Below are 27,231 nucleotides of genomic sequence, written 5' to 3'. Positions count from 1 at the left end.
AGAAGACATAAAACCGAGTGTTACCTGTTGTCCTCCGTAGCAGGTACATGTGCATATTGCTCCGAGATACTCCTTCTGCCACTGGTTTCCCACCTGATAGAGCTTCCCATCATCATAACAGGTGGATTCGTCTACAGCAGACAATGAACGTCAATCAACCAACCAACCATTAAATGTTGAAAGTTGCTTAGACTCAACTGTTGAAAAACTTTGCTTTGCTTACGGGGTTCACACTTGAACTCTCCTTTCCCGTTGCCCAGACAGGCGCAGCTCATCATGTGACCGTTCTCAGCACGACGGTCCCACTTCTCGCCAATCCGGTAGTTGTGGCCATTATCATGGCACCACTCTGTAGATTCAAAGATGTGTGTTGGTTAGTATATAAACCCTCAAAAGTGTCTAGGAGAAATACATTGGAGAGTTTCCAGTGAATTCATCCTTCACACACACACACACGTTCATACAGTGGTTATTGCACATAATAAGCTGGTCCCAGAGTTTAATATCGTCTGGTTAAAGGCTGACAATACAAATCTGAGACATGAGACACCATATCTCTGGCTGCCATGTTTGATGACCTCTACAAACATGTCAGGAAAAGCTAGCATGGGTAACAGTATGGAGTTTGAACTTCACTAAGAATCACAAAAAAATATGAAACATAACACATTTGTAATTTGGCAAACGGTCACCCATGCTAGAGTGAGGTGTGGTGTTTAGCATGTAGCGGCACAGCTCATTCACTCACTGGATGAATCACATCTGAAATGACCACTGCCGAGGCCAAGGCACTTGCACCAGAGTTTAAAGCCCGTCTCGGACATGCGCTCCCACTCCGCGCCCACCTCATGGTAGGTGGTGGTGAATGTGTCGTAGCACACATCCCTGCCTGTGGGAATCACTCCAGCCCCTGGAACTAAAGCACATGAGGAGTCAGGAACGAGCATGTAAACTTCTGAAATGTGGTTACAAATTAGTTTGGTTTAGGGATGATTTACCACGGTTTCCGACAGTCACAACTTCTTCCAGGACTTTCTGTTTTTGGTCTCCGTTGACAGACTCCACAAGAACATTATAGGAGGCACCAGAGGTGAGACCTATCAGTGTAGCGCTAGTGGACGTACCAGGCAGACGCATCTGAAGGGGAGAGAGTGTATTAATTAATAATCACTGATAGTATCGTACTACAAAAAAAATAAATAAATACACAATTGCATTTTAAAATATATTAAAGAAGAAAACATGTATTTTGATGTGTAATAATGTCACAATATTACTGTTTTTACTGTATTTTTGATTAAATAGAGTAAGAGCCTTTCAAAATCATTAAACACTTTTATCATCCCTAAACTTTTAAATGGTAGTGTATATAAATAATTGAATTGTTATTTTATAATAACTTATTTATTAAATTATTAAAAGGTGAATGCATTTAATTATGTACCAGGAAATGCAAATTGCTCAAATCAACTTTTTAAATGTTTTTCAGTAATTCTGTCTATTCAGTTAATGTATGCCACAATACTGTACGGTAATGTTTTAAATTTTCTTGATTCAGGGACTTCATTGGTAAATACTGATATATGCAATTAACTGTGAATAATTAGATTTTTTTTTTCATTGACAGCACAGCACTAAGATTTCCAATATCACATTGTTTACTCACCTGGAAGCTCTTCTCATTGATCTCTGTAATGGGACTGCATGACACCACGTACTCTGATGTGTGCAGCACAGGCTGCCACATGATTGTGGTCTGGGTCTGAGCTTCCTGGGGCAGGTTTGTCTCATTGTAAAGGCCACCGAAGGGGAAGCCAGGTTCAGGTCCCTCGCTCACTTGCACCACTGGCACTCTCTGGCCATCTGCTCCTGGCAGGGGGATGTAGACCAGGGGCTCGCGGTGGCTTGGGGGATGAGGCTGCTGGCCATTATTGCCCAGGTTGTAGCTCTGATATTCAGTGTAGATGTGTTGGCCCTGCTGCCCCAGTGTGTTGTGTCTGTTTGGCCCCAGCATATGCACGTGGTTGTTGAAGTTGTCGCTGTCTTCTGGCACATCCAGGATGTCATGGCGGGGCCGGCTAGGGTCGGGAAGCTGGGGGGTCAGCTGGAGAATTTCCAGTTCTAGCAGGATAATTGTATTGGGGCAAGCAAATGAGTAATGCAGTAGTATATTTTGCCAGCAGAGGGCAATGTTAAGCACAGTTCATTCATTGTGCTTTGATTACATCAGCCAAAAAGGAGCAGCAGCACACATCATGTAACATTACATAATACATATCACCAGCCTTGCTATGTGATATGTATTAATAGCTTCATAAAATATCGTCATAAAATGTATTGTAATAACAGTTTTAGTGCAAATAGTACCACCAAACTAATTCAAATATGCATTTCAACATGTAGATGTGGAAGTACGCTGCAGTTCCAAAGTTTGGGGGTAAAAGAAATTTGTACTTTTATTTAGCAAGGAAGCATTATCAAAAGTGTCACTAAACATATGTTACAAAAGATTTCAAACAATAGTTGTTCTTTTGAATACTCTATCAAAAAAATCCTGAACAAACTATCACTTTCTCAATATTTTTAATAAAAGTGTTTCTTGAGCAGCAAATCAGCATATTAGAATGATTTCTGAAGGATCATGACACACTGAAGACTGGAGTAATGACTGCTGAAAATTCAACTTTGTATCTCAGGAATAAAATAAATTCTAAAATAAACTCAAAAAAGTAATTAAAAAAAAAAAAACCTTACTGACCCCAAACTTTTAAACTGGATTGTAATAGAAAGCTTAACAAAGGTGTACTTACGAGTTTTTGCCTTTCCAATCAGTGGAATGCTTCTCTGAGCATTATTTAATGCCACAATCTTGATAATGTACTCAGTGCCCGGTTTCAAACCTACATGTTAATAAAAAACTATCAGCATAAATAAGGAGAAACAAAAAGGCACAACATTATGAAAGCTATAAACTGAGAAAGAGCAGTACCAGAGATGGAAGCGAAGGTCCTGCCAGCCTGAGGTCGAGGGGTCAACTCTTTAGGAATGTCTCCAGCCTCTTCATAGGTCACATAGTATCCAGTGATAGTGCTTCGTGGTGGCTCCCACGTGAAGGAGATCGAAGTAGGAGTCAGAGAGGTGAAATGGAGGTTTGTGGGTGGGCTGATAACTGGTTTTGCTGAAAAAAAATAAAAAATAAAAATATATATATATATATATATATACACACACACACATACATACTAAATATTTATTAAATCATTTTATTACATTATATATTACATTATATTATACTATACCTGTAGTAGCTATAAGGGTGAAAGGCTCACTACGTGAGCTTCCATTCAGAGTATAGATATTGATTTTATAAGTGGTTCCTGGCTCCAGACCTATAGAATGCAGAATCATATGATCAAATCAGTTTTCAAAACAAATATTTACCTGGCATATGCTGCAGCTTGGTAAAACAAGTTAATCTAGTTCTATTGTTTTGTACCAGTAATGGTGTAGGTGCGTGAATCGGGTTCAATGGTTCTCTGGATAGGGTTATGGCCGTCTGTGGTGGGTGTGGCTTCTACCAGGAAGCCAGAGATGGCCTCGGTCTTCGAGCGCCAGGTGAGAGTGATGGAAGAGTCCTTCACATTGGATATACGGACACGTCGAGGTGGACTGATGTCTGGGAAAATTAGATCTAGATTGAGTTTTGGCCAGCACACAGTAAATTGGTGGAGAATGCGGGTCTAATTCAGTGATGTTTCAGGGAAGGTGGCTTACTGTCAGGTGTTGTGATTTCTCCTTTGACACGACGGCTGGTGAGAGAGTTCTTCACACCGTAAACCTCCACTTCATAATCAGTGCCAGGCTATAAACACATACAGGAGGGGGGAAAAAAATGAAGCAAAGCCTTGAAAATGTGCTTTACATAACACCATATAATTTTCAGAAAAAATCTGGCACAGGCTTTAATCTTTGATCTACCCACTGACCAAAATGACAAGGTAGATGTACAATGTGAGGTTTGCCTGATGGAGATTAGCATTGCTCTCTGACTACCAGTAACCCACAACCACAGCTAAAATCAAGAAAGAAATGCCTCAAAACCTGAGGAACAGCTGTTTCAATAGAAATTTTTCCACGAAACCCCTCAGTGCTGTTTTAAGCACTTTTCGGCATGAGAGTATTTTGTTCTACATTATGTCTAATATGAGTAAGGTTAAAGTTTTGAGAGAATGAACTTCTGCAGTATGAGATGGTTATTCACCATGAGTCCAGTGGCGTGGAACTCAGTCGAGTCAGGGGAGATGTTGTCCTCTTTTGTGGGTCCATTCTTGCTCTTGGGGGTGATGGCCACACGGTAACCTGTCAGCCGGACATCAGAAGACGACCAGGAGACAGTGAAGGATGTTGGACCCACCTGGGAGAAGTGCAGATTTGTGGGCCCAGGAATAGCTACAGGGAGATAAGAGAACATTGAAGAAACATTAAGTATATTACCAGATTTTAACATTATCTAAAGAACGTGAGACTCACTACCACAATACTGCAATGTTGTAGGATACTGTTGTTGGTGTTTACTAGCATGCATCGATATTAATTTTTTTTTTTAAGTTTCATTCACTGCATAACTTTTGATAGAGTCTAGTGAGGACTGAGTAAATAATAAGCAGAATTTACATTTTTTACACAATGAATTACAATTGTATAACAATACAATTATTTAAAATATTATTATACATTAAAAGTATTATTATAGTCAGAAATACTGAATTTTGATAGACCTGATCTTAAATAGTAGAAGAGTAGCTATTTAAAGTAATACCTGTTGTCTGAGTGCCCACCAGTGGAGTGCTGGGGGTCCGGTCATGCAGTGCGATGACTTTAACAGTGTATTCTGTGCCCGGTCTGAGGCTATGCAGCACTGCAGACTCATCATCTCCATGTGGGGCAGGGAACAGCTCTCTCTCTCCCTCCTCTGGACTGTAGTACAGCACTCTGTAAGAGGAGACCACCCCATCAGGACTCTCCCAGGAGATGCGCATGGAGGTTGAGTCCACGTCAGTGAAGGACAGGTCTTTGGGTTTGTCCACCACTAGAAAAAGAAATATTTGAAATTGTGAATTAATTTGTTTCAACTGAACCTAAATGTCATTACATCTGCAATGTTGTATAATATTTACAAATTGATGAATGATGAAAAGAAGTGAAATTAACGGTATTGGAAAAAAAAAAAAAAAAAACACACTGTACTTGCAAATACATTTTTTAAAATAAAAGGCCACTTGTAAAGTGTACTTAATTTGTATGACGCAATTAAGCACACATTTAAAATGTGCAATTCGTAATATCAAAAAAAAAAAAAAGTATACTACATTTTATTCATTATATAATAAAAATTTAGAAACATTATATTCAGTTTACATTTTTTATGTAATATGTACTCCTTTTAAAAATATGCTGAAGTGTACTTCTGTTTCACAAGGGATCCAATCACCTTTACACACTATATGACACTGTGAAGCAAAAAAAATCGCTCTTAGTTTTGTACACCTACTTGTGACTACAGTTTCGACCAGAGGGGGGCTCTCTCCGTCCTGTCCCAAAGCGTACACACTGACGGTGTACTCTGCTGTCGGCATCAGGCCAGAGAACGTCATTTCAGTCTGGTCTGCAGTTACATGTGAAAAACACACCTATTTAACTCTCACTCTGACAGCATTACCTCCTTCATTTCAAGAGTAGGCACAACACAATATTTTTATTGAGAAAGATAAGCATTACCTGGAGCAACCACTTCAGAGAAAGTAGGTCCCTGTCCATTTAGTGGAGTTCCTGTGACACGATATCCTGAGATGGGACCCACTGCTGGGCTCCAGCGTACAGTAATAGTGTTGTCCTTCACATCAGTCACCTCCATCTCAGAGGGAGACTCAATATCTATGTTTAAAGAAACGAAGCCCATTATTTATACCTTTTTGCACTCAACTGAGTGTCATCCTGTAATTTTACCTAAATCCTTAAGTCTGTCAAATTAGTGAACAAAGATCTGACAGACATTCTCAGATGCATCGGTTTACCTGTTCTGTGTATAACATGGATGGGGGTGCTGGACGCAGGACTGTCCCCTCTGCCGGTCACAGCGTAAACAGTGATAGTGTAATCAGTGCCTGGACGGAGGCCTTCAATAGTGGCAGTAGACTGGGAGCCGGGGACAGTAAATTCCTGAGGAGTGTCAAAACCTCCTGGATGCAAAAAATCAGAACAATTTTGTAAACGTCAAACAAACTATAGTAAAATATTATAGTATAGTAAAATATTCTGAAAAAAAAAAAAAGGTGCAATAAACATTTAAATTTAAAAAATCTTTTTAAAGAACCTTTTTTACAGAGAGGTTCTAATCCCTTTTCCATTGCACTTCAAATAAAGCTGGCCCACCAACAAGATTGGCACTTTTGGTCACTTGACCAGAAATTATACATGATATTAATTTAAAATGTAAAATGTATTAATTGTAAAATGTATTTGACACAATTACATTAAAGATTATTTTGAATAGATGTAAGGTAAGAGCAAATGCATGGTGTATAAGATATTTGAGCAAATAGGATCGTACAGGGTTTTTATGGAGACCGATTTTGAGGGAGGGTTAAATTTTTATTTATTTATTTTAATAAACATTGTAGTGAACATTGTAGTGAACACAAAAATCTGAACTGCTGTTAGAAAACATTTAAATACTGTTTGACTTCCTTTCTTTGTGACAAGCGGATGTCAGAAACGTAAACTTGCGTAGCACTTTGTGTCTCGGAGTAACCAGGGAATTTATGCTTTTCTAAAAATCTTTTCTATTCTATTGTAAGAGTCAATCTGCATTTTCTTTCCGTCCATCTACCATTTTTATGCATTATTTTGAACAGACATAAACGCATGTAAAATCAGACTGAATTTTCATGCCGAATACTGGTGTTGGTGTGAACTGGCCTTAAGTGACGTAAGCTTAAACACACTATTTCAATATGATCCAAACCACCCACCCGACTCTCCGTGCGTGATCCTGTAGTACCTCACAGTGACAGAGGGGGCGTCCCAGCGCACGGTGATGCTGGTTGGCGTTGAGGAGATGACTTCCAGGTCAGTGGGGGCATCAGAGACTAACAGAGAAACAGTGATGATAGACAATTCTTACTAATAAGATCTAAAGTGAGCTGCAATGTGAAGTCAAAAGTCAGAAAGTGGCAGCATACTGGTCGACTGAGTTCCAGTTAGAGGCAGACTCTCGCGGGATCCGCTGACAGCGTAGACGCTGATGCTGTATTCGGTCTCCGGGATCAGGCCTGTGAGGGTGAAATGGCTCCTCGATGGGGGCAGCCTCTCCTCTTTAGCACGTCCCCCACTGGTCATTTGGTAGCGGATACGGTATCCTGAGATAACGGCCTGAGGGGCCTGCCAGCGTACGGTGAAGGAGTTGGTGCCAACATCAGAGAACTGCAGGCTGACAGGTGCATCGAGGACTGTGAAGTAAAAGGATGCACGACTTAGCCAACCAATGAAACCGAACTATTATTATACAGTTTTAAACTCACAGCAAACTCACCTGTTCTCTGAGTGCCAATGGCAGGTGAGCTCTCTCTCTCTTCATAGACACAAATCACGCTCACCAGGTACTCAGTGTTGGGCACAAGATCTAAAATCACACAGGGAGTCTCTTTACTAATGAGTATTCACTATGGACACTAAAGACAGAACTGCGCAAACAAATAAGGGTCAATGCTTTCATAAGTCACGTACGGCGAAGAACGACATAGTTTGTGTTTCCATCTACAGTGTGCTCAATGGTGTCATCGTCGTCGTCGACTGGATGATAGTGGATGATGTAGCGCTCGATATCAGAGGATTTGGGCACCTGAGGGGCTTTCCAGGTCACCAGCATAGTGTCTGCGGTCACTTCTCCAAATGACAGGCCAGATGGAGCAGGGACAGCTAAAAGAGACAGGAAGGAAGGCCATGATTTTTCATTTAAATTCAAAAGCTCCTGTGTTTCATGACATTTTTTGATGGAAGCAACATACACATAGGGAAAATATTTCTGTGTAAAATATGACACTGTGACAGTGTTTTATCAGTGTCACAGTTTGGAGGGCTCTTAAACCGTGTTAGAGTTTAGTATTATTAATATACATACTATTACCATAAATTATATTAGGAAATCATATAATATTATTGAATTTAATTATATTTCCAGGTTTCATTTGACTTTTAGTTTTTATGTCATTTTTAATTTAGCTTTATTTTTATTTCAGTTTAGTAATTTTAGTACTTCCACTTAAACTTGAAGTACTAAAACACTTTATTCAGAGATGAACCTCTAGTTTTATGGCTTGTTTAAAAGCCACTGGTAGAGCAAAGAGTGAGAAAATGAGCTAGGGCTGCAACAACGAATCGATTAAATCGATAAAAATCTATTACTAAAAGCGTTGGCAACGAATTTCATAATCGATTCGTTGTGTCGCGCGACGCGGAGACGTTTGATTATTAAAAACAAACAAAAAAAAAAAACTTTAGTTGAGCGCGGAGCGAGTGAACACACTCGGTCTCTCTCAAGACGGATGCTAGCAGAGTTTGGCGCCTCATAAATAAAAACAAAAGTAAAAAAAAAAAACGAGCGGAGGTAGAGGAAAGATACATGGCGGAGGCAGAGAAATCCGTGCGACCCAAGTCATCCAAGGTGTGGGAGCAGGGCGGCGTTTGCGTATGGCAGAGTGTGGCAGTTGCCATACCCTAGCCCAGTCAGGTGCTGTGAAAAATTATCCAAACTTGAGTCGCTTATAATTCGTTTTATTATTTTAAATCAGAGAGTTTTAAAAATAGTAAACCAATGATAAGCATTAAAATAACTTGTCAGTAAAACTTCAGAACGCCATTGGATCATCGAGCTCTCAGCGAGACCTCGTAACTTCACCCCGCCTCCGTTCAGATTGACGCGCGCACAGCCTGGAGAAGATGAGATCTCTGCTTTTTCGCAATGCAAGGGTGAATAAATAATTGGTGTTTGAATAGTACAGCGTTTTCTTTACTCAAACACTATGTCAGTAAAGGATAATGTTTTTGTGTGTTTGAAGAGTGGAGAAGAATTAGTTATTTGCTGTCTATATACGTTTTAAATATCCTGTGCATTATGTGCATAAGCGCTTAATTTGAGATTTTGGCCAAGTGTATTAAACAAGAAAAAACTAAGCGCCCATATAGCTACAATCAAAGGTATATAACCTGTAAAAGTTGATGAAAGCATAATGCACTTAATGCACTTATGCACTGCATAACAGTTACAGCCGTTCTAACGACAGACAAAACACTCTATCTCCGTCATTCTCTGGTCAAAAACATTATTAACTCCATTTGAGCTTGATTTTCATATAATGTTAAGTGCAAGTGTCTGATACAATACCAACGCTAACGACGCAGTGTTGTTAAATTATTTAATTTTTTGCACTCCCAGATGTAAAGCATACATGTGTATGTTTTTTGTGTTAGTCCATTTTTATTTTATTTTATTATTATTATAACAGCTCAGGGATGTTCAAGGAGCAACATGTTTGTGCACTTTCTAAAGATTTTAGTTCTGTTTTTGAATAAAGGGTTGGAAATGAATGCTTTTTTTGTTTTGTTTTTTAAATCCGATTCATCGATTAATCAAAAAAATAATCGACAGATTAATCGATTATTAAAATAATCGTTAGTTGCAGCCCTAAAATGAGCACCACCTTTAAAGGTCTGACTGAGAATCTGTTTATGTAAAAGCAGAATTCACACAGTCTGATGCCATGTAGGTCTACACATCAGTTTTCTTCAGTAAAAAGAGAGTGAGGAAGAAAGAGACACAGAAGGAGTAGGGGAAGAGTATGAAAAAGAAGGATAAAGTGCTGAAACAAGAGACAGCTGCTAGTCTTTCCTCAGACCGGGATATGGCTGCCATATGTACTTAAACAAAGAAATACTGTAGCAATAAAGAGCAGGAATGTTCAACAAGTATGAAGGCACAGATTTACTGCACATTCATCTGGGTCAACAGGTCGTTACATTTTTCAGTTTTCTCTTAATTTCTAGTCCATGTGTTCAATATGTAAAAATGTAACAAAACAATAGTACTTTATTATTTAAGTGCTGACCACCACTTAAAGGAGCACTTCATATTTTTTTTACTTATTATTTTTACTTCCCATTAACACCCAACTCTATTTATTTTCCCCATATTTTTCATATACCCTGCCATTCAATGTTTTTAAAGAAATTTACTTAAAAGGGACACTGAAGGCTGAAGTAATGACTCATGAAAATTCAGCTTTGCCATCACAGGAACACATTAAATTTAAAAAAAAGATTAAAACCATTATTAAAAAAAATTCCTCAACAAAGTCCTCAACACTGATCAGAAATTTTGTCCCTACAAGTATAGTTAGACACAGACAGACAGACACACACACTTACCTGTTTGCTGGGTGATGATGATGGGTTCGCTCTCTCCATTCTCTGTGACTGTGGTGACGGTTATGTCATAATCAATACCGGGCTCCAGTCCATGCACAGTATAAAAGCCTGTTGTGGGCTCCACAAATTCAACAAAGATTGGGACACTGTCCCCAGCAGCCAACACAGTGATGCGGTAGCCGGTAACAGCGGTGGAGTTAAGAGGACTCCAGCTGAGGCCAATAGTAGAGTCAGTGACGTTGATGAAGCTAAGGTCAGTTATTTTGGGCACATCTGGAGGAGAGAAGGTACCAGAGACCCGACACAGACATAGACACAACACAGAAAGATGGGGTAAGTCATCTGACCAGAAAACAGAGCCTTCATGTTTCATATTGTGAATACTGAACCATGGAGATGAGTGTTAGGCATTTGTGATTTGAGAATAGTACAAATCACAAATTCATATGACTTTTAATGCCATTTATTCATAAAACTGGCCAAAAATGTGAGATGAAATTGAGCTCTTATGTTCCGTTTGCCAAAATAGTCTGATAAGGATTAATGCTGACAACAGAAACATATGCTTTATTGAAAATTACTGAGAAAGCAATGTGTATTCAGTAATTTCTCGGTTCTCTGCATTTCATGTCTCAGTAGACATTAAAAGCAAGTACTGCACTGATTACAATACACATGCTTTCCCAGTTTATGCATAGTTACTGATATAAAATTGAGGTGAGTGGTGATTTGTGACTCAAACAATCTCTAATACCTACCCGGAGTCACAGTGGTGGAGACAGGAACACTCTCCATGTCATCCTTCACAGTAAACACACTGACATTGTACTCTATTCCTGGACTCAGATTCTCTAACGTGCACGAGTTCTGTCCTGCCTTCACAAACTCCTCTACAGAGTTCCCTTGTTGCCCTTTGGTGGGAGTGCAGGTGACCCTGTAACCCGTGATGTCTGCGGGAACAGAACATGTGTTACCAAGGGAAGACCAAGCAGTACATTTGCATAGTGAACACATGAGCTCATTTGAGAAAGGACAGAACATACTTTCATTACACAGTGTTCCTGCATTTTATTTTAGACTAAATGAATTTCCATGACTTTTCATGGAACCTTTGAGTTGTTAGTATGCAATTGCTGGAACATTGGGATTTATGCATTTGGAACATTATAAACTAGTTTGATTGATTTTATTGATAAAGATCAACATAAGAGAATGATTCTCTAACAAATCAATTTCTTGCTGATGAAATATTTAGCAGTATGAGTAAACGTGTGTGTGTGTGTGTGTGTGTGTGTGTGTGTGTGTGTATGTATATATATATATAAAAAAAATTAGAATTATTATATAGAAGAGACAACAAGTTTGGGATCTGTAAAATTTATTTGATGTTTTAAAAAGTCCCTTACTGTTCTCTTACTCATTTTACTGTATTTTTTTTATCAAAAATACAGTGAAAACAGTATTATTGTGAAATATTATTGCAATTTAAAATAATTGCTTTCTATTTTAATATATTTTAAAATGCAATTTATTCCTGTGATTGCAAAGTTGAATTTTCAGCTTCATTACTCCAGTCTTCAGTGTCACATGATCATTCAGAAATCATCCTAATATGCTGATTTGCTGCTCAAGAAACATTTCTTACTATTATCAAATTTTGATCTGCTTGATATTTTTGTGGAAACTGTTACACTTTTTTAGGATTCTTTGATGAACAAAGATCAGCATTCATTTAAAATATAATATTTAGGTCACAGTAATATGTCCTTAGTGTCACTTTTGATCAATTTAATGTGTCCTTGCTAAATAAAAATCTTAATTTAAACAAACAGAAGTGTATATTTGAACAGAAGTGTAACAACAAACTAACCTGGGATTTTAGCATCGTTCCATTGAACCGTCAGCTCTCCAGTGTTCGGATTGGACTCCAGGTTCAGATCCGTGGGTGGAGAAAGAGCTGTAGACAGATAGTCATAAGACATCTGTACAACTCCACCAACAGTGTGAGAAACATCTCTCTCACACTCCCACACCTTCAATAAGCTCAATAAAATAAGGACAGAAAAATGCAGTTTCTTCACACTTACGAGTGACCACGCGTCGAGTGATGGGGTTGCCATGCTCATGACCGTTGATGACCGGCTGGACGCTGTAGGTGTACTCAACTCCAGGAGTTAGACCTGAGACAAGGACACTACCAGACTCTGAGATCATGTCCTTTGGAGCTTCTCCACCTTGGCTGGGCCTCACGGTCAACTGCAGAGCAGAATTAGAGAGTAAACACTGTGCATTGAGTAATTGTGGCTGAAATGTGTGTGAATGTGAGAGAAGAGAAGAATGTCAAAAGTCAGTTTCTCAAGAGTACTTTCACATGTGTCTTACAACGGCCATTAAACCAAGAGTGATTGCCTATAGCTGTGCCAAAACGGCTCTGGCATGTTTCAATAGTACCTTGTATCCAATTTTAGGCACAGGGGTCCAGGAGACAATGATGGAGGTGTCTGTGACATCAGTGCTGAAGTAAGGAGCATTTCCCATCGGCTGAACTGAAAGCCAGAATATACAGGACTATTGCTTTAGCACTCTTTAAGCAAATGTATTTGGAACTTGAAAAAACCACAACAACAAAAAAACAACAACTCACGTGTGGTGAAGGAGGCGAGGGACCCCTCACTAAGCACATTTCCTCTTTCTGCATGCAGAGTGGCAGTGTATTCAGTGTCAGGCTGCAAGTTGATGAGTGTGTACTGCGACATACGGGCAGGAATACGCAGCTGTTTGGGGTTTGAGCCCTCGACAGTCAGGAAAAGTCTGTAACCTGTGATTTGAGCCCTAGGAGCTGACCAGATGATTACAGCACTGTCTTCAGTCACGTTAGTGAAAAGAATATCGGCGGGTGGGTCGGGCTCTGTGAAGAGAAAGATTATATTATAGTGAATAATTCTTGAATTAAATTCATTTTAGTCATTTTTGTAAATATATTATGCAATGTTGTTTCTCGAGCAGATTTAGAAACTATTCTTCCCGTTTAATACTCTGTATTTTTGTCTTGTTATTCAGTATAAATATCTAAACATCCTTTACATACATTAATTTAATTAAAAATAAAAATGTTTTATAAATATTATATTATGAACTGAATAATTCTTGAATAAAATCCATTTTAGTCTTTTTTTTTTTTTTATATATCTTATGTAATGTTGTTTCTGAAGTAAATAAGTAAAACATTTTCTGTATCACTTCATTCACAATATTTAATTGTCAGCCTTTCTGTCTTGTATATAAAATGTAATATTTATATATAATATTACAAAAAGTCATCTCGTAAAATGTGTAAAAGAATATTTACATACTTTTACTGCAAACCAAGACAAAAATGCTGACAAGAAAATATTGTGAAAGGATGTTTTGCCAGTTTTACTGGACAAGAAGACTGTATTGATTTAGAAACCTATTTTTTGCTGTATTGAAATGATCCTTTGTTGTTTTCTTACTTGTAGCTTGCTCTCCAATCAGCGGCTCACTCTCTTCCCCTGATTTGAGAGCAAAGATGAAGAAGCGATAGAGGGTTCCAGGCTGGAGGTGTGTGATCTCGGTGTAGGCGTTCTGTGTCACTGGGAAGGGGATTTCTCTCTCAACCAACCCATCTGGACCCACCTCACCCACAGACACACGGTACCCTGACACCTCTGTGGATGGTCCGGTCCAAGTGATTGTGATCTTAGAGTCAGACACTTCAAAGAACTGCAGATCGGTTGGAGACGGAACTTCCTCTGAGGGTAGAAAACAATATTTTTTCTTCTTTCAGACTACCATGGATAAAGTTTCATGCTATCCTTTTTTTTCCCTCTTGAGTCACAAAATCTGATTCTGACCTTCCTTTGAAGGGCTTAAGTTTATTGTAGCTTCTCATTCAAACATGGCAATCCATGTGTTTACCATTCTGTAAAACTTGCTCATCTGAGCAAAGGAATTCAGACACCCTACCGACAGACCAGCCGGCCTGACAGGGAAAGAATAATAGGCTTTCAGGACTATTTGTTTTAAAACCAGCCATAATGTTTCACCATCAAAACCTGATTGCATGTCAAGCTAAAATGTTTGTGGAACCATTTTTGTAGCATTTGCATCATCAAGATACGTAATCAGAAGAATCAGAGCATGCTATAAAAGTCAATGTGGGTAAACACCAGACAAACGTCTCCTCATTGAGACCCAGACAGTTTTGCAAAGTTGCAATGTTTGCTGATTTGCCAGTTCAGGATGAAACAGTCAGACGTTCCCACAGCCAGTCCCCATAAAAATCAAGATCTACACACTTTTGACATATTACCCTATAAGGGATTCACAGGCGTTTGGACGCCGACTAGCTGACTCGACTCAAATGTGATCTTATCTTTGGGCTGCCAGACAAAATACCTAAATCTACTCAAAAGAAAACAATAAAAGACATTTATGGCTTGATGACATCATGTTATGTTTCCACCGCACTACAGAGATCAGACCATTTGTTAAACAGAAGTTATTATCTTCAGATGTATCCCGACACACATCTGAGGTCAAGTAATCCATCTCTTTTCTAAAAATTAGGGTGAATCTCATAAAAACCTGTCAAGAACAGATCTAGATCGTAATTCACCCCAAAAACCAAAATAAATATAAAGTTATATTTAATAAAACGGAAGCCTGTTTTAGGTTTTTTTTTCTTTTTTTTTTTTTGCTGCATTGTCACCTCATAACAGTTAATTATGCATTTTGAATTTCCCTTTTTTGAGATTCACCCACATACCGGTCAGTGGTTCCCCAGCAGTTGTGACCTGAACAAAAATAGGTTCACTCTCCAGATTCTCTTCCACTGAGTAGATGCTGATGTTATAGAGCAGACCAGGGCGAAGGTCACCCAGGGTCACTGAGGTGGCTGTGTTAGGCAGGTTCAGCTCAGTGCTACCAGAGCTACCCTCTTCAGATGGTGTGTAAATCACACGGTAACCTAAATAAACAAGACATACATTTGTGTACAACTTGTGTATACAGTAGGTCACATAATGGTTTGTTTTATTACAGACTAAAAGCCTGTGTTTACCCGTGATGGGAGCCTCAGGTTTAGACCAGCTGATGATGATGGACGTCTCCCCCACATCCTCCACTTCATGATCAGAAGGAGCATCAGGAGCTGCGGAAGCACAAGCCCAGAAGATCACATCTTCATATAGTGAAATACTTCAAGTGAGAGTATTTGTCAACAAGAAATTGACTTTCGATAGCACTTACATTTTATTTACTTTATTTAATCTTTTTATATATTATATTAAACTGTAAGTAAGCAAATGAGCTTAAAATTTTATCTATCATCATATTATCTATTTGGTTAAGATGAACATTAATACATACAAGGCTTCATCTTACCTGAAGAAAACTTCTAAATTGAATAGGGGTGTTTTTGGGGTCATGCATTTTAAGATTAACCAATAATATCATAGCACACTTTTCATAATCCACTCAAATCTTTCTAAAAAAAATTAAGTCTCTTACTACACTATTTCCTACTGAATATTTAGTGCACCCAGAAATATGTCAAGTCATATATGTCTCATCCATGAGGGTTTTATAGGATTAGAAAGAGGTCAAAACAGTCTTGGGACCAAGAAAAAGGAAAAAAAAAAAAAAAAAGACAGAGAGGAAAGGTTTACCTGTGGTCTGGGAAGTAGTAAGGATCAGGTTAGGTTCTCCTTCTCCTGTCACTTCATACACATTTACAGTGTACTTCCGTCCTGGGAGAAGTTCACTGATGTTCACAGATGTAGCCGTATGAGGAAGGTCTGGAATCGGATACTCAAGTTAGCAGGTATTGCAAATATAGGCGCATTCAACTTCTCTTTTGTCCGCAGTTGATTTGTAGGTTTGCTAATCTCGGCTGATTAAAATAAAAATGCCAAACTTGTGATGCACATACTGACCCAAGACCATGGGCTGTCCGGTCTGCCCTCCCTCCTCACTCAGCTCATATTCCACCCTGAATCCAGACACCGTGTCGGACGCAGACACCCAAGAGATGACGAAACTGCTGGAAGTGATCTCAGTCACAGACTCAGAGGTGTCCACCATCGGAGGAGGCGGAGTGGTCTCTCCCTCAGAGGGTGTCACTAGGGAAGAAACGGAAAGGGGAACACATTAACAAACATGACTTCCAAACATTTGGATTCAATAAATCCCATTCAAATTACAGAGTCATTCAGGAATTAATTATGCTTGGAAACCGTGTGGTTTTATACACAAATACATGCGCATGCACGTTTAGTAAATGAGACCCTTGGCCATTTACATCGTTGGATGACTTACATGAGCCATGCACGGTGGAGAAATCAAAGCGAGTGGTTTCTCTACGTCCAAAACTCAGGATGCTAATGAGTTGACCCTCGTAAGTGACTCCTGGCTTTAGTCCAGCAATAGTGTAAGAGTTCAGATGGCCTGGAATAGTGACCTCCATCCATAGGGTTTGGGTGTTTTTCTGTTTAAAAACGAGTAGGTTGCAGCTGAACAGACTCCCATAATTTTTTATGAGATAAATAACCTCTCTAATGCAATCAGAACTCAATTTCATTTAACAAGCAAAGGGCATACAGCGTCACAAAAGAGACTCACCGGTCTCCATTTGAGTATGTACTGTGTGATGTGTGCAGAAGCTGGCGCGTTCCATTGGATGGGGTGGGAGTTGGGCTGGTTGCCAGACTCTGATATAATCACCTGGACAGGACGATGACCACCTGATAAAGATATATAAAAGATATTCAGTATTTGAATCATATTTACAGCCAAGAGCACCTATATCATGCTAATACTGTAAAACAACAAATAGAGTATTTGAACAGTGTTTCCACAACTGGCATTCTGAGAATAAACAGATGTTTTCTGGCCTAAAAATACATTATGGTTGTCAGAGGTGTTCTAGGAAAGAGAAAAAAAATGTTTGTAGCTTTAGTGCGTTCTGGTCCTTTTGGGAAACGCTGAAATGGGAAACGTAGCACTAGCCTGTGAGATTTTTACCACAGATTCAGCACTGAGACATGAGGATGAGAGGACCACCACCGTCTCTGGCTTTTAAACCTTTAAATCCAGCAGACAAACTGCTTTAACAATACCAACAGTTCTAAAACCCCGAGCAAATTTCCCAAAACAGTATATAAAACTCATTTTTCTTCAAGTGTCTTGCAGCCTCATAAGGCAAATTGCTTCTGATTTCAATCTGGTCCTCATTTTTCCCAATTACTGCCATGAGGGTAGTCTGTACAGCACTTAAAGTTCACTTAGTCTGCATTACGTTCCGCTAGCCTGCACCAGCTTCACCCCCTCGGTTCCCAGCCTTCTCACAGCTGGCCGCCATTACTGAGGGATATTGCTCTCTGAGCAAAGGGATCACTTCGGACCCCAACAAGCTCTTACAAAAAGGGAAAACTTTATTAATGCAGACCTTGTCAGATTTTGTGGTGGAGCTTTGTAGTTCTGTATGAATACAAGTAATTCACAAATTTTGTTTGGGCTAAAAAGGATTGGATTAAAAAAAAAAAAAAAAACACACACCATAGTTGTCATTAGGGTTGGGCGATGCAACCAAAATATTGTACTTTTATATCACAGTAACAGTATAAAATCTAAGTTTACATCATATTACATAACTAATGTTAAAAATATTGTAGTCAGAAAGATTTTTCACTGATTAAAAGAGATTAATGTAGAACATTATATATTTATAATGTTACCAAAAAAAGTTCTATTTCAAATAAATGCTGTTCTTTTACAATTTTATTCATCAAATAATCCTGAAAAAAATATTGTTATGTTTATTATGTTAAACTGTTTTTAACATTGACACTAATAAGAAATGATTCTAAAATTATTTTAAAATACATTAAAATATAAACCAGATACTTAAATTGTAATATTGTAAAATATTACTATTTTTACTGTATTTTCAAAAATGAAGCTTGTAAACATCACAATTTTCCAACATTCTAGTCACTAATAAATGTATTTAATATATGAACACCAGGTTTAGCATGGCACAGCATTTCAAAATTAAATCACTCCTATTATAATCAACAATGCAGTCTACATTGGAAGACTATAGCTTTCTACTTAATCCTGGATTTTTTCTTAAATAGTAGAATCTCACATTTCAACCATCATACTGTCCAGCCCTACTTGTCGGTTCTCCTCTACAAAAGTTTGGAGACTTGAGGCAACCATTAACAATGGAAACTACATAATCGCTAAATGACTTTACAGATGCTGTGCAAGCAGAAAAAGTAACAGGTTTGGTTGAATTTCAAACTTATTCCTAGCACAGGACGAAAGAAACTCAAAGACAAACAAACAGTGCCAAAAGGGCTGTAGGGGGTGATTGAGACAGCTGTGTTGATTGGGTGTGTGCTTTTCTCCATCCACAGAGCTTCAAAAGAACAGACGGCAAACACAAGGCACAGGCCCACCCAAATCAAGGTGTGGATGAGGGCATCTTAAAACCAACATCCTTGATTTCAAACGCTGCCAGAGGACGAGCATTTGTTGAAAGTTGTAAAAGAAAAGATCACAAAGAAGAGCGAACTCTAATCGCCACTCCAACAAAACACCTGTGAGAAACGGCAAACAGCACTCTTGCTCTCAGTAAACATCTGGAAGCCTTTGACTTCCAAACCTCTCCCCACCCATGCCCACAAGACTACTTATATACAGTGTGACCCACATACTGTGTGTGTGTGTGTGTGTGTGTGTGTGTGAGAGAGAGAGAGAGAGAACATGTGCCCCATAAAAGATGCTGTTTACTCACCAGAGAAAGTCTGCTGAGGCTCACAGCTCAGCTCTCCGATGCCATTTCCATAGCAGTAACATCTGTAGTGGATTCCCTGAATGAGTTTGTCCCAGGACTCTCCAATCTGATAGAACACTCTAGTCTCTGGCTCCTGGCACTGATCTGGAAATTGAAATCGGAGTAACATGGTCATTATCCAATCATTAGTTCGGTCATTTATAGGGAACAAGGCTAAAAACCACCAATCCTAAGGATCCAATTTGGAGGAAAAGACACTCTAATTGTTTCAAGAAATGTTCATTTAAGCAAATGAAGACAAATGTCTAATTTCTATTCTAATTGATGAAATCCTATAAGCGGCCGGCTCACCGATAGCGTCACACTTCCAGCGTCCACGGCCTTGACCGAAACAGGTGCAGTTCATCATGTAGCCTTCGTCGTGCCGTTTAGTAAAAGTCTGATTTACTTCATAGGTCAAATTATCCACAATGCACTGGTCTGATGATGAAAAGACATGTACATTTGCACAATGATGCATAACTTCATCACATTCATTACAAATGGGAGAGAGAAATGACAAGTCACACCTTTGAGTTGCGAGTAGGCGATGCAGCTCCATTCTCCACGGCCATTGCCCACACATGTACAGCGCATCATGTGACCCAGAACATCATGGCGTCTGTCCCATTGATCACCCACACGATACATCACACCTTCACCAGTGGTACACACCTCCTCATGGGCTGATGGAAACCGATCAACAAGCATTTTAGTAAAATTTTGCACAATCCTGCAGATCTTTAAATTCTCCTCAACTGTCCTGCAAAAAAAAAAACTAACCAAACTTCAAGGCTGTTCAGCCAATGAGACAAGCATACAGAATCCTTCATAGAACAAGAATAAGCATGAAGTACAGCAGGAGCCATAATGGATCAATGGGAACTTGGGGGATTAGCAACTATAGCTTTTAAATTAAGTAATTAAGTCAAGCCACATTTATTTATATAGTGCTTTATACAACACAATGTTTTAAAGCAGATTCACAGTAATAAACAAGAAAATAACATTATTAAATGTTCTTCAATTATGATTCGAATACAATTTAAGCCATGTATCAGCTCTGAAAAAGCCAATAGTGCCATTATTCAGCTCAGTGTTGATTCAGTTAAATTCAGGTTGCATTAAGTTATAACTAAGTTCATTAGGTATAAAGCGAAACCAATTTAACTAAAAAGCAGCTCTACAGAAGGAAAAAGGGTCATTATTCAACTCAGTGTTTTAGTTTAATAATAGTGAAAGTTCATCAATTTATGAAACTTAATTCAGCCAAAAGTAGCTCTACAGCATCAGAGTGAAAATTTAGTTTGAGGAAGAAAAACCCAGTCCAGTTAACTGAATTGTTTTTAATGGCCTAAAGAGATCAGTATAATTAATCAGTTAAGCAATTTGGGGGTCAATTAGGGTCAAACAGCTAAAACTCAATCTTAATGTCCACGGATCCACAAAGCTCAAGGCAGTTCCTCACAATCGGCTGTATTGTTTTAACTGGGATATCTCTGATTGGTGCATCTGGTTAATAAAAGAGGACGAGAGTGAGGAAATCTCTCCAGGGTTAAGAGTGGAGGAGGTTACACAGCTGCCTGGATACCAGCCAGATGTATATGCTCCACTGCCAACCAGACTCTGGTCCAAAGTCAAGCTCCCCCCGTCTGCAGCCCCGCACAGCTGAGGGGCCACGGCTATCACAGAAATGTGTGCTTAAACAATAGCTGAAGCTTCAAAACTACCCACGTTTTGCACATTCAGTACAGTAAGTAAAACCTACAAATCAAGATATCACTTGTACTGAAAACCAAGAGTGTTGATGTATGATAATGGTTCCTGTGTTGAGACAAGAATCTCTACCACCTATAAAACAAACACGACAGGGCAACACAAAAAGCAGCTCTGGTTTCAATCATTATCAGATCACTGAATCCCACCAATCTCAATAAACTCCCCAGGGTTCGCCTGGCTCTAACTGGCACCCTGGTGACAGAGACACCCATCAAAGCGGAGTCAGAAGGAGGTGTTTATGTAAATACAGCTGAATAGGTGCGGAGCGATCTTTTGTTTCACGTAGTTAACATCCTCAGCTTAACTGTTATCAGATCTCCTCCCATACAGACCACAACATAATTGAAAAAGCTGTGAGACGCATGTAATGACACTTATTTTATCCATTCAGTCTTTTTGCTAATATGCCCGAAGTAAGGAAAAGAATGGGACCTGAAATGTGATGTTTAAGAGAAAATGATGTGCTCAAGGCACGTTATTAAGATCCAGGATAGTTAGAGGGCTAAAGTGCGTTCATAACATTGTAATTCTCCATTTTCCTATGTTCCAAGCTCCTGTCAAGTCGTAACCTGCTAGTCTCTCTTTTCTCTGGCTCCAACATTTATTGCTAGTGTAAAACTGGCACTTACCTGCCATGGGACAGAAGCCAAACTGTTGCTCTCGGTCATAGTTATAAGTTGTGCCGCACCATTTCATGCCATCTCTCCTGCCGTCAGCGGTGCAGTCAGTGTAGTTACGGCCATTGTAAAGGAACGGGAAGTGACAGAGTGCACCATTGGAGTTTCCCCCTCTGGTTGTGGCCATAACTAAAAAAATTAAGATATTTACCGGTGAAAAACAGTAGCAGTTTCAAGGAAAAGTTTTAACTTCCAATAAATTTATGAGAGGAACAAGGGTTTGGGGTTAAGTTCCTTGCCCAAAAGTATAAGTGTGATGTTTTGAGCCCTGAAAGAGCACTGAACCAACAAAATTTCAATAACCAGCCTTGAAAATGTAGATATGATAGATATCTGAAGATTTTTAAGCTATGCATGGATTTATATTTTAAATTTTTTTTTATTTTTTTATTTAGTTTGATTCAGATATTTTAGAATTACACTACCATGTAAGAGTTTTTTTTTTTATATTAAATTAATACTTTTAATAATTAATATTTTTATTCAGGATGCATTAAAGTGACAGAAAAGTGACAGTAAAAGCATTTATAATGAAAATATATATTACAAATGCTGTTCTTTTAAACTTTCTATTCAAAAAAAGAATGCTGAAAAATATTTAAAAAAAATTAAACAGCACAACGGTTTTCAACATTGACAATAATAAGAAATGTGTCTTGAGGAGCAAATAAGCATATTAGAAAGATTTCTGAAGGATCATGAGACACTGAAGACTGAAAATTCTGTTTTGCCATTAAAGGAATTTTTTTTTACTGTTTTTTTACTGTATTTTTGATCAACTAAATGCAGATTTGGTGAGCATAAGAGACTTCAGAAACATTAAAAAAGTTAATAATGTATATAAACTTACCATTCTTGCTGGTACAGAAGGAGTACTTGTAGTCTTTTTCAAAGTCGGATGAGGTGCTGCACCAGAGCTGCCCATCACTGCGTCCCTCAGACGTGCAGGAGTAGAACGTTTTCCCCATGAACATAAAAGGGAACACACACGGCTGGCCACCTGAGCTCCCACCATACACCTGGGACTGGCTCTCTGCATACACACACACACATCACATATGACAATAAAACATGAGATACAAGCACAGCATTCAATCTAAATAAACACTGATCGTTTGATCGACAATGACACTAACCTGACTCTTCACAGCTGACACCGTTGCCCAAGCATGTACACAACATCTGTTTGCTGCCCTGGGTCTTGATCCAGCGCATGCCCAGGGCGTAGGAAACACCTGCGTCTGTCAGACAGGATCCCTCCGCGGGGTGTTCAGGCACCGCCTGTGGCTGGAACACCGCAGGCTGGACATTGGTCACCACACGAGATCCAGTACCTAGTGCACAAAATAACACATGAGGATACATATTTTGTTTCAACCAGGCAGCCGGGGCCCACTAGGGGGCCTCTACAAACATCCAGGGGCGTCCCAAATAATCTTAAAATAATTTACATTTATTTATATTAACATAATCTTAACTAAAATGCTAAAACACACTAAAGATAAAGATATACAGCTCTCAAATTAAATAGACTGGACATCATGATATTCAGTCACAAGACACTGACGTCCAAAATGAGCCACTCATATTCGATTTGAGAGCTGCTGAGAAGGGGAAGGTCATCAGTGAATAATGATTTCTGCCTTTTGCACAAAGCAACTGTATGATTTCAAAACACTTGGTAAATAGGACACAGTTCACAGTTATAACAAACTTGATTTTAGTGGGGGGGGTTTGATGAGTTTGACAAATGTGGTCACTATGAACTGTCACACCAAAATTTGCTGTGTGGAGATTCTTCAAAAATAACAGCATGGGTTTGGAAATACATGAGAGTAAGCAAATAATGACAAACTCGTGGGTTCGAGTTTCAGTATCAGGGATTGTGGGTTGTGGGTGTGAATGACCAGCGCTCTCTTCCACCCTCAATACCATGACTGAGTTGAGAACCTTGAGCAAGGGAAAAAATGGCTGCCCTCTGCTCCGGGTGTGTGTTCACGGTGTGTGTGCTCACTGCTGTGTGTGTGCACTTGGATGGGTTACATGCGGAGCACAAATTCCACATGTCTACACGTCACATCCTTTCCTTTTATATAGTATTCAGCTTTATTTAAATGAACAAAAATGTGAGTTTTTACCCAGGCTAGTGGTGTGCAGTGATGCATGTCTCTCGCATTTCCACTCTCCACGTCCATTTCCAGTACACAAACACTGTAGCACATGTCCGCGAGAATCTGTCTTGCTCCACGTGTCTCCGATCCGGTAAGAAGTGCGTGTGTCCTGGTCGTTACAGCGATCTGTGATGCACACACATACGTACAAAGCAGATGTTTCTCATCAGAATCATGTTGCGGTTAACTCTTCTAAATAAACAATTTTTTAAAAACTCAATAAGGTGAAATTTTTCCCTCTTCTACCCAGTTTATAAAGTCCTTGCGCTGAAGCCAGAGGGTTTAACTGCACTTTTTGAGTGGATAATTAAAGTGAAATCCAGTTGGACAGATGGGAGATTGGGAAAGGGAGTTTTGTGTGGTTTGGACTGTTGCACAGTTCTAAAAAGGGTGGAGTACTTACTTCTGGATGTGCATGTTATACGTCCACTTCCTTCTCCTAAACAGGTGCAGTCCACGATCATCCAGCCTTGGTAGGGTTTCTCCCAGGTCTCACCAACCATGTAGGATGTGCCAGCAGCATTGTCATAACAGCGCTCCGCTATCAAGAAAAAAATGGTTTTAATAATATGATGATGTTAATACTATTACGCATCTCAGTTCCTTTCCATCGTGTCTAAAACCACTATAATTAAGGAGGCGATTAAATCACTTTATGATTGCGGTTTCTCGCCTGTGTCAACAGATTTCATACTGAAACAGGCAATTTGGGTGGGACGTATTGGAGGGATCGACCCTTTTAAAAACAAAATAGCTGATAGGTTGCATTGATCACAGCCACGAGCCATGACTTGCTACTTACAAGCTTCAGGTGGTATTAAGGGGAGGAACATTCTTTTTCTAGAAAGCATTTGATTGGACAAAAATCTGTAGTGCATGATGAGTCATCAATAGTTTTGGTCAGTTTTAACAGAAGTGAAAGTTCATTTAAAAGCATACTATCATATAGCAAACACACAGACAAAAAGCCACAAAATTCACATCTTGATGGGTTTTTCAATGCTCTAACTCACCAACAGGTTTGCAGGTCCACTCTCCTTTTCCATTTCCCAAACAGACGCACTCCAGCATGTATTCTCCAGTGTCATGGGGTCTCTTCCATGTGTCTCCAATCTTGTAGGAGTGCCCTCCCTCATGACAGCGGTCTACAACAGAGACCAAGTAGGTAAACAGCAGCACAACTCCAAAAAGCGGAATTTCCAAAGTGCCATTAAGTACAGTGAAGGAAAGTTCCAGTCTACCCACTCCCAATGGTGCAGCTGATTTTCCCTCGGCCAGAGCCAATGCAAGTGCAGTCCCAGATCATCCCGTCCTTGGGCCTCTCATAAGTCTCTCCAACCCGATAGGAACGAGCGTTTACTTTATCATAGCAGGTTTCCTCAGCTGCGAACAGACATGGACTTTGTTCCTCATACTATATTCAGAGTTAACACTTCAAACTTGTCAAATGCAAAATACATTTACATGCATATAAATGGTTATTAAATTTAACCAAGTAAGGAAACATTCATCCAGTTCTGTGCCTTTAAGGCACAAATCCAATGTAAGAGGACTCACCATCAGGCTTTGATTTACACTTTATACCAGAAACTCCATGACAAGTGCAGAGCAGTGTGCTGCCCAGATAACTGCGCTCCCACTGCTCTCCAACTCCATAAAGCTGACCATTCTCATTACAGCCATCTGCAGAGGACGCAATATAACTATTCTGAGCTCTGCAATATTTCAACATTCTCAACAACAAACCACGTTTACACAAAGAAGAAAAAGAGTATCCCTAATGCACATTTTCCAGCGTTTAATTAGCCTTTTGCGTGCGTAAAAGCAACAGTAAGCTACTAAATTGCTAATTCCAATGAATCAAAACAAAAACAAACACATCTAGGACCGCATACCTTGGGATACGGATGACACCGAGTGTTCCTGAGCTTGTCTCCTATGTTTCCCCGTTCCTTTCGGCATACACTGCACAGTGCAGGCGAGCAAAGCCACCGCCAACGCCGTGCCCAAAGGACCACCGGTCATTTTCACAGGTGAGATGAAACACAAGTATACCGACAGTTAAACCTTCCTTTCCTAGCGATGGAGGCTCGGGGAGACGCGGTAGTTCACTGGCTGAGGGATTCAGATTCACCACAGCCTCTTCAAGTCTCCAAGTTCCCAGTTTCTCTCCCTGTGCGACCTGCCCCTCCTGCTTTCGCACGCACCTCTGCGGAGAGCTCAGATGTGCGGAGCGCTTTTATTTGACCTCCGCTTTCCGCCCTGGAGGAGGAACTACCCCTGCACACGCGTACGAGAGCCACACAGACAGACACCCAATCCGAAGCTCGCTTTTTGCGTGCAAAGTTTAGGATAATAATTAATTCAAAGCGAATGTTCGCAAACAACCACGATCAGCGCAATCAGCTTTTGTTTTATACATATTGTTGCGTCTCTAACCCAATACGCCAGTGTTAAGTAATGACCCAAATCTGTCTGTTTAAGGAAGCCTGTGAGTCTGTCCTAATGGAGATCATGCTACAGTTGGAGTGCATGAATGTCCCATGTCCCATTCACAGATGGTTCAGGGCGCTGCATCCATCTGAAACCAATTAGACAAACTCTTAACTTTAATAACACTTCCCTGGTGGTAAAATAAAGTCCTTCTCACTTTACTGTCACCCTTAGAAAGAAATTAAGATTGAAAGAGGACAAATGTAAGTGGAAAATAAAAGACTTTCTTGACTTTAACTTTGTTAAGTAGTCTTTCCAGCTAGCTGAAATTTGAATATGTTAATCTCAAGGCAACCATCTGACATTTTCTAAAGTTTCAAGACCCAGGGATATTCCTAAATCTCATGGACCACTTGTAAAATACCTGCAAATGCATATATAGAGGCCTAGGGCAGCCACTTTGACCTTATAAATGTCTTCCCAGCTGGACTGAAAATTCAATATGTCATCAGTAATATACAAAAAACAACAACAACAACAACAAAAAAAAAAAACAATTGGCTCGTTGTTTTATTTTTGCTACATTAAAAAAAAAAAATGTATAGGCTGATATTTGGGCTGATTTAATCATGTTAATGGCTAAACACATTGGCAATTGCAAAAAAAAAAAAAACAGATTGTATTGCTAAATATGTTCCAAATGTGATAGTAATGGTGTCAGTAAGCAGTAACATTGCTGTGATTTAATACATATTTTCCAAGTCAAAACTGTTGCTTAAATTTAGTTCATAGCACACTGGCATGTGTTGTTTACCCATGCTGTGAA

General features: G+C 39.4%; 1 protein-coding gene across 2 annotated transcripts in view; it reads right to left on the bottom strand.

The window, feature by feature from the left end:
• Positions 1-26,486, bottom strand: part of fn1a (fibronectin 1a) — a 28,399-nt gene extending 1,913 nt beyond the window's left edge. Inside the window, exons 1-44 of one of the 2 annotated variants that reach the window (XM_058787004.1) lie at positions 25,868-26,486; positions 25,530-25,655; positions 25,218-25,355; positions 24,986-25,117; positions 24,376-24,513; positions 23,940-24,098; positions 22,938-23,135; positions 22,652-22,834; positions 21,754-21,930; positions 19,876-20,031; positions 19,658-19,786; positions 19,307-19,450; positions 17,125-17,246; positions 16,822-16,990; positions 16,440-16,625; positions 16,173-16,301; positions 15,566-15,655; positions 15,272-15,472; positions 13,977-14,255; positions 13,127-13,390; positions 12,934-13,028; positions 12,570-12,738; positions 12,353-12,439; positions 11,241-11,432; positions 10,483-10,755; positions 7,786-7,977; positions 7,592-7,681; positions 7,242-7,508; positions 7,032-7,148; positions 6,075-6,239; positions 5,779-5,934; positions 5,552-5,665; positions 4,820-5,089; positions 4,262-4,449; positions 3,775-3,862; positions 3,497-3,691; positions 3,300-3,389; positions 2,990-3,178; positions 2,811-2,900; positions 1,667-2,121; positions 999-1,137; positions 749-916; positions 224-349; positions 25-131 (exon numbers count right to left, since the gene is read on the bottom strand). In XM_058787004.1, coding sequence (XP_058642987.1) covers positions 25-131; positions 224-349; positions 749-916; positions 999-1,137; positions 1,667-2,121; positions 2,811-2,900; positions 2,990-3,178; positions 3,300-3,389; positions 3,497-3,691; positions 3,775-3,862; positions 4,262-4,449; positions 4,820-5,089; positions 5,552-5,665; positions 5,779-5,934; positions 6,075-6,239; positions 7,032-7,148; positions 7,242-7,508; positions 7,592-7,681; positions 7,786-7,977; positions 10,483-10,755; positions 11,241-11,432; positions 12,353-12,439; positions 12,570-12,738; positions 12,934-13,028; positions 13,127-13,390; positions 13,977-14,255; positions 15,272-15,472; positions 15,566-15,655; positions 16,173-16,301; positions 16,440-16,625; positions 16,822-16,990; positions 17,125-17,246; positions 19,307-19,450; positions 19,658-19,786; positions 19,876-20,031; positions 21,754-21,930; positions 22,652-22,834; positions 22,938-23,135; positions 23,940-24,098; positions 24,376-24,513; positions 24,986-25,117; positions 25,218-25,355; positions 25,530-25,655; positions 25,868-25,997 — 7,272 coding nt within the window. In that variant the 5' untranslated portion in view covers positions 25,998-26,486. The remainder of the gene's footprint in view (positions 1-24; positions 132-223; positions 350-748; positions 917-998; positions 1,138-1,666; positions 2,122-2,810; positions 2,901-2,989; positions 3,179-3,299; positions 3,390-3,496; positions 3,692-3,774; positions 3,863-4,261; positions 4,450-4,819; positions 5,090-5,551; positions 5,666-5,778; positions 5,935-6,074; positions 6,240-7,031; positions 7,149-7,241; positions 7,509-7,591; positions 7,682-7,785; positions 7,978-10,482; positions 10,756-11,240; positions 11,433-12,352; positions 12,440-12,569; positions 12,739-12,933; positions 13,029-13,126; positions 13,391-13,976; positions 14,256-15,271; positions 15,473-15,565; positions 15,656-16,172; positions 16,302-16,439; positions 16,626-16,821; positions 16,991-17,124; positions 17,247-19,306; positions 19,451-19,657; positions 19,787-19,875; positions 20,032-21,753; positions 21,931-22,651; positions 22,835-22,937; positions 23,136-23,939; positions 24,099-24,375; positions 24,514-24,985; positions 25,118-25,217; positions 25,356-25,529; positions 25,656-25,867) is intronic. The other variant, XM_058787005.1, reaches the window with a different exon arrangement.
• Positions 26,487-27,231: the final 745 nt, after the last annotated feature.

Source organism: Onychostoma macrolepis, chromosome 09, assembly GCF_012432095.1.
Source record: "Onychostoma macrolepis isolate SWU-2019 chromosome 09, ASM1243209v1, whole genome shotgun sequence".
Classification (NCBI taxonomy): domain Eukaryota; kingdom Metazoa; phylum Chordata; class Actinopteri; order Cypriniformes; family Cyprinidae; genus Onychostoma; species Onychostoma macrolepis.
This window is presented reverse-complemented; position numbering and strand designations above follow the sequence as displayed.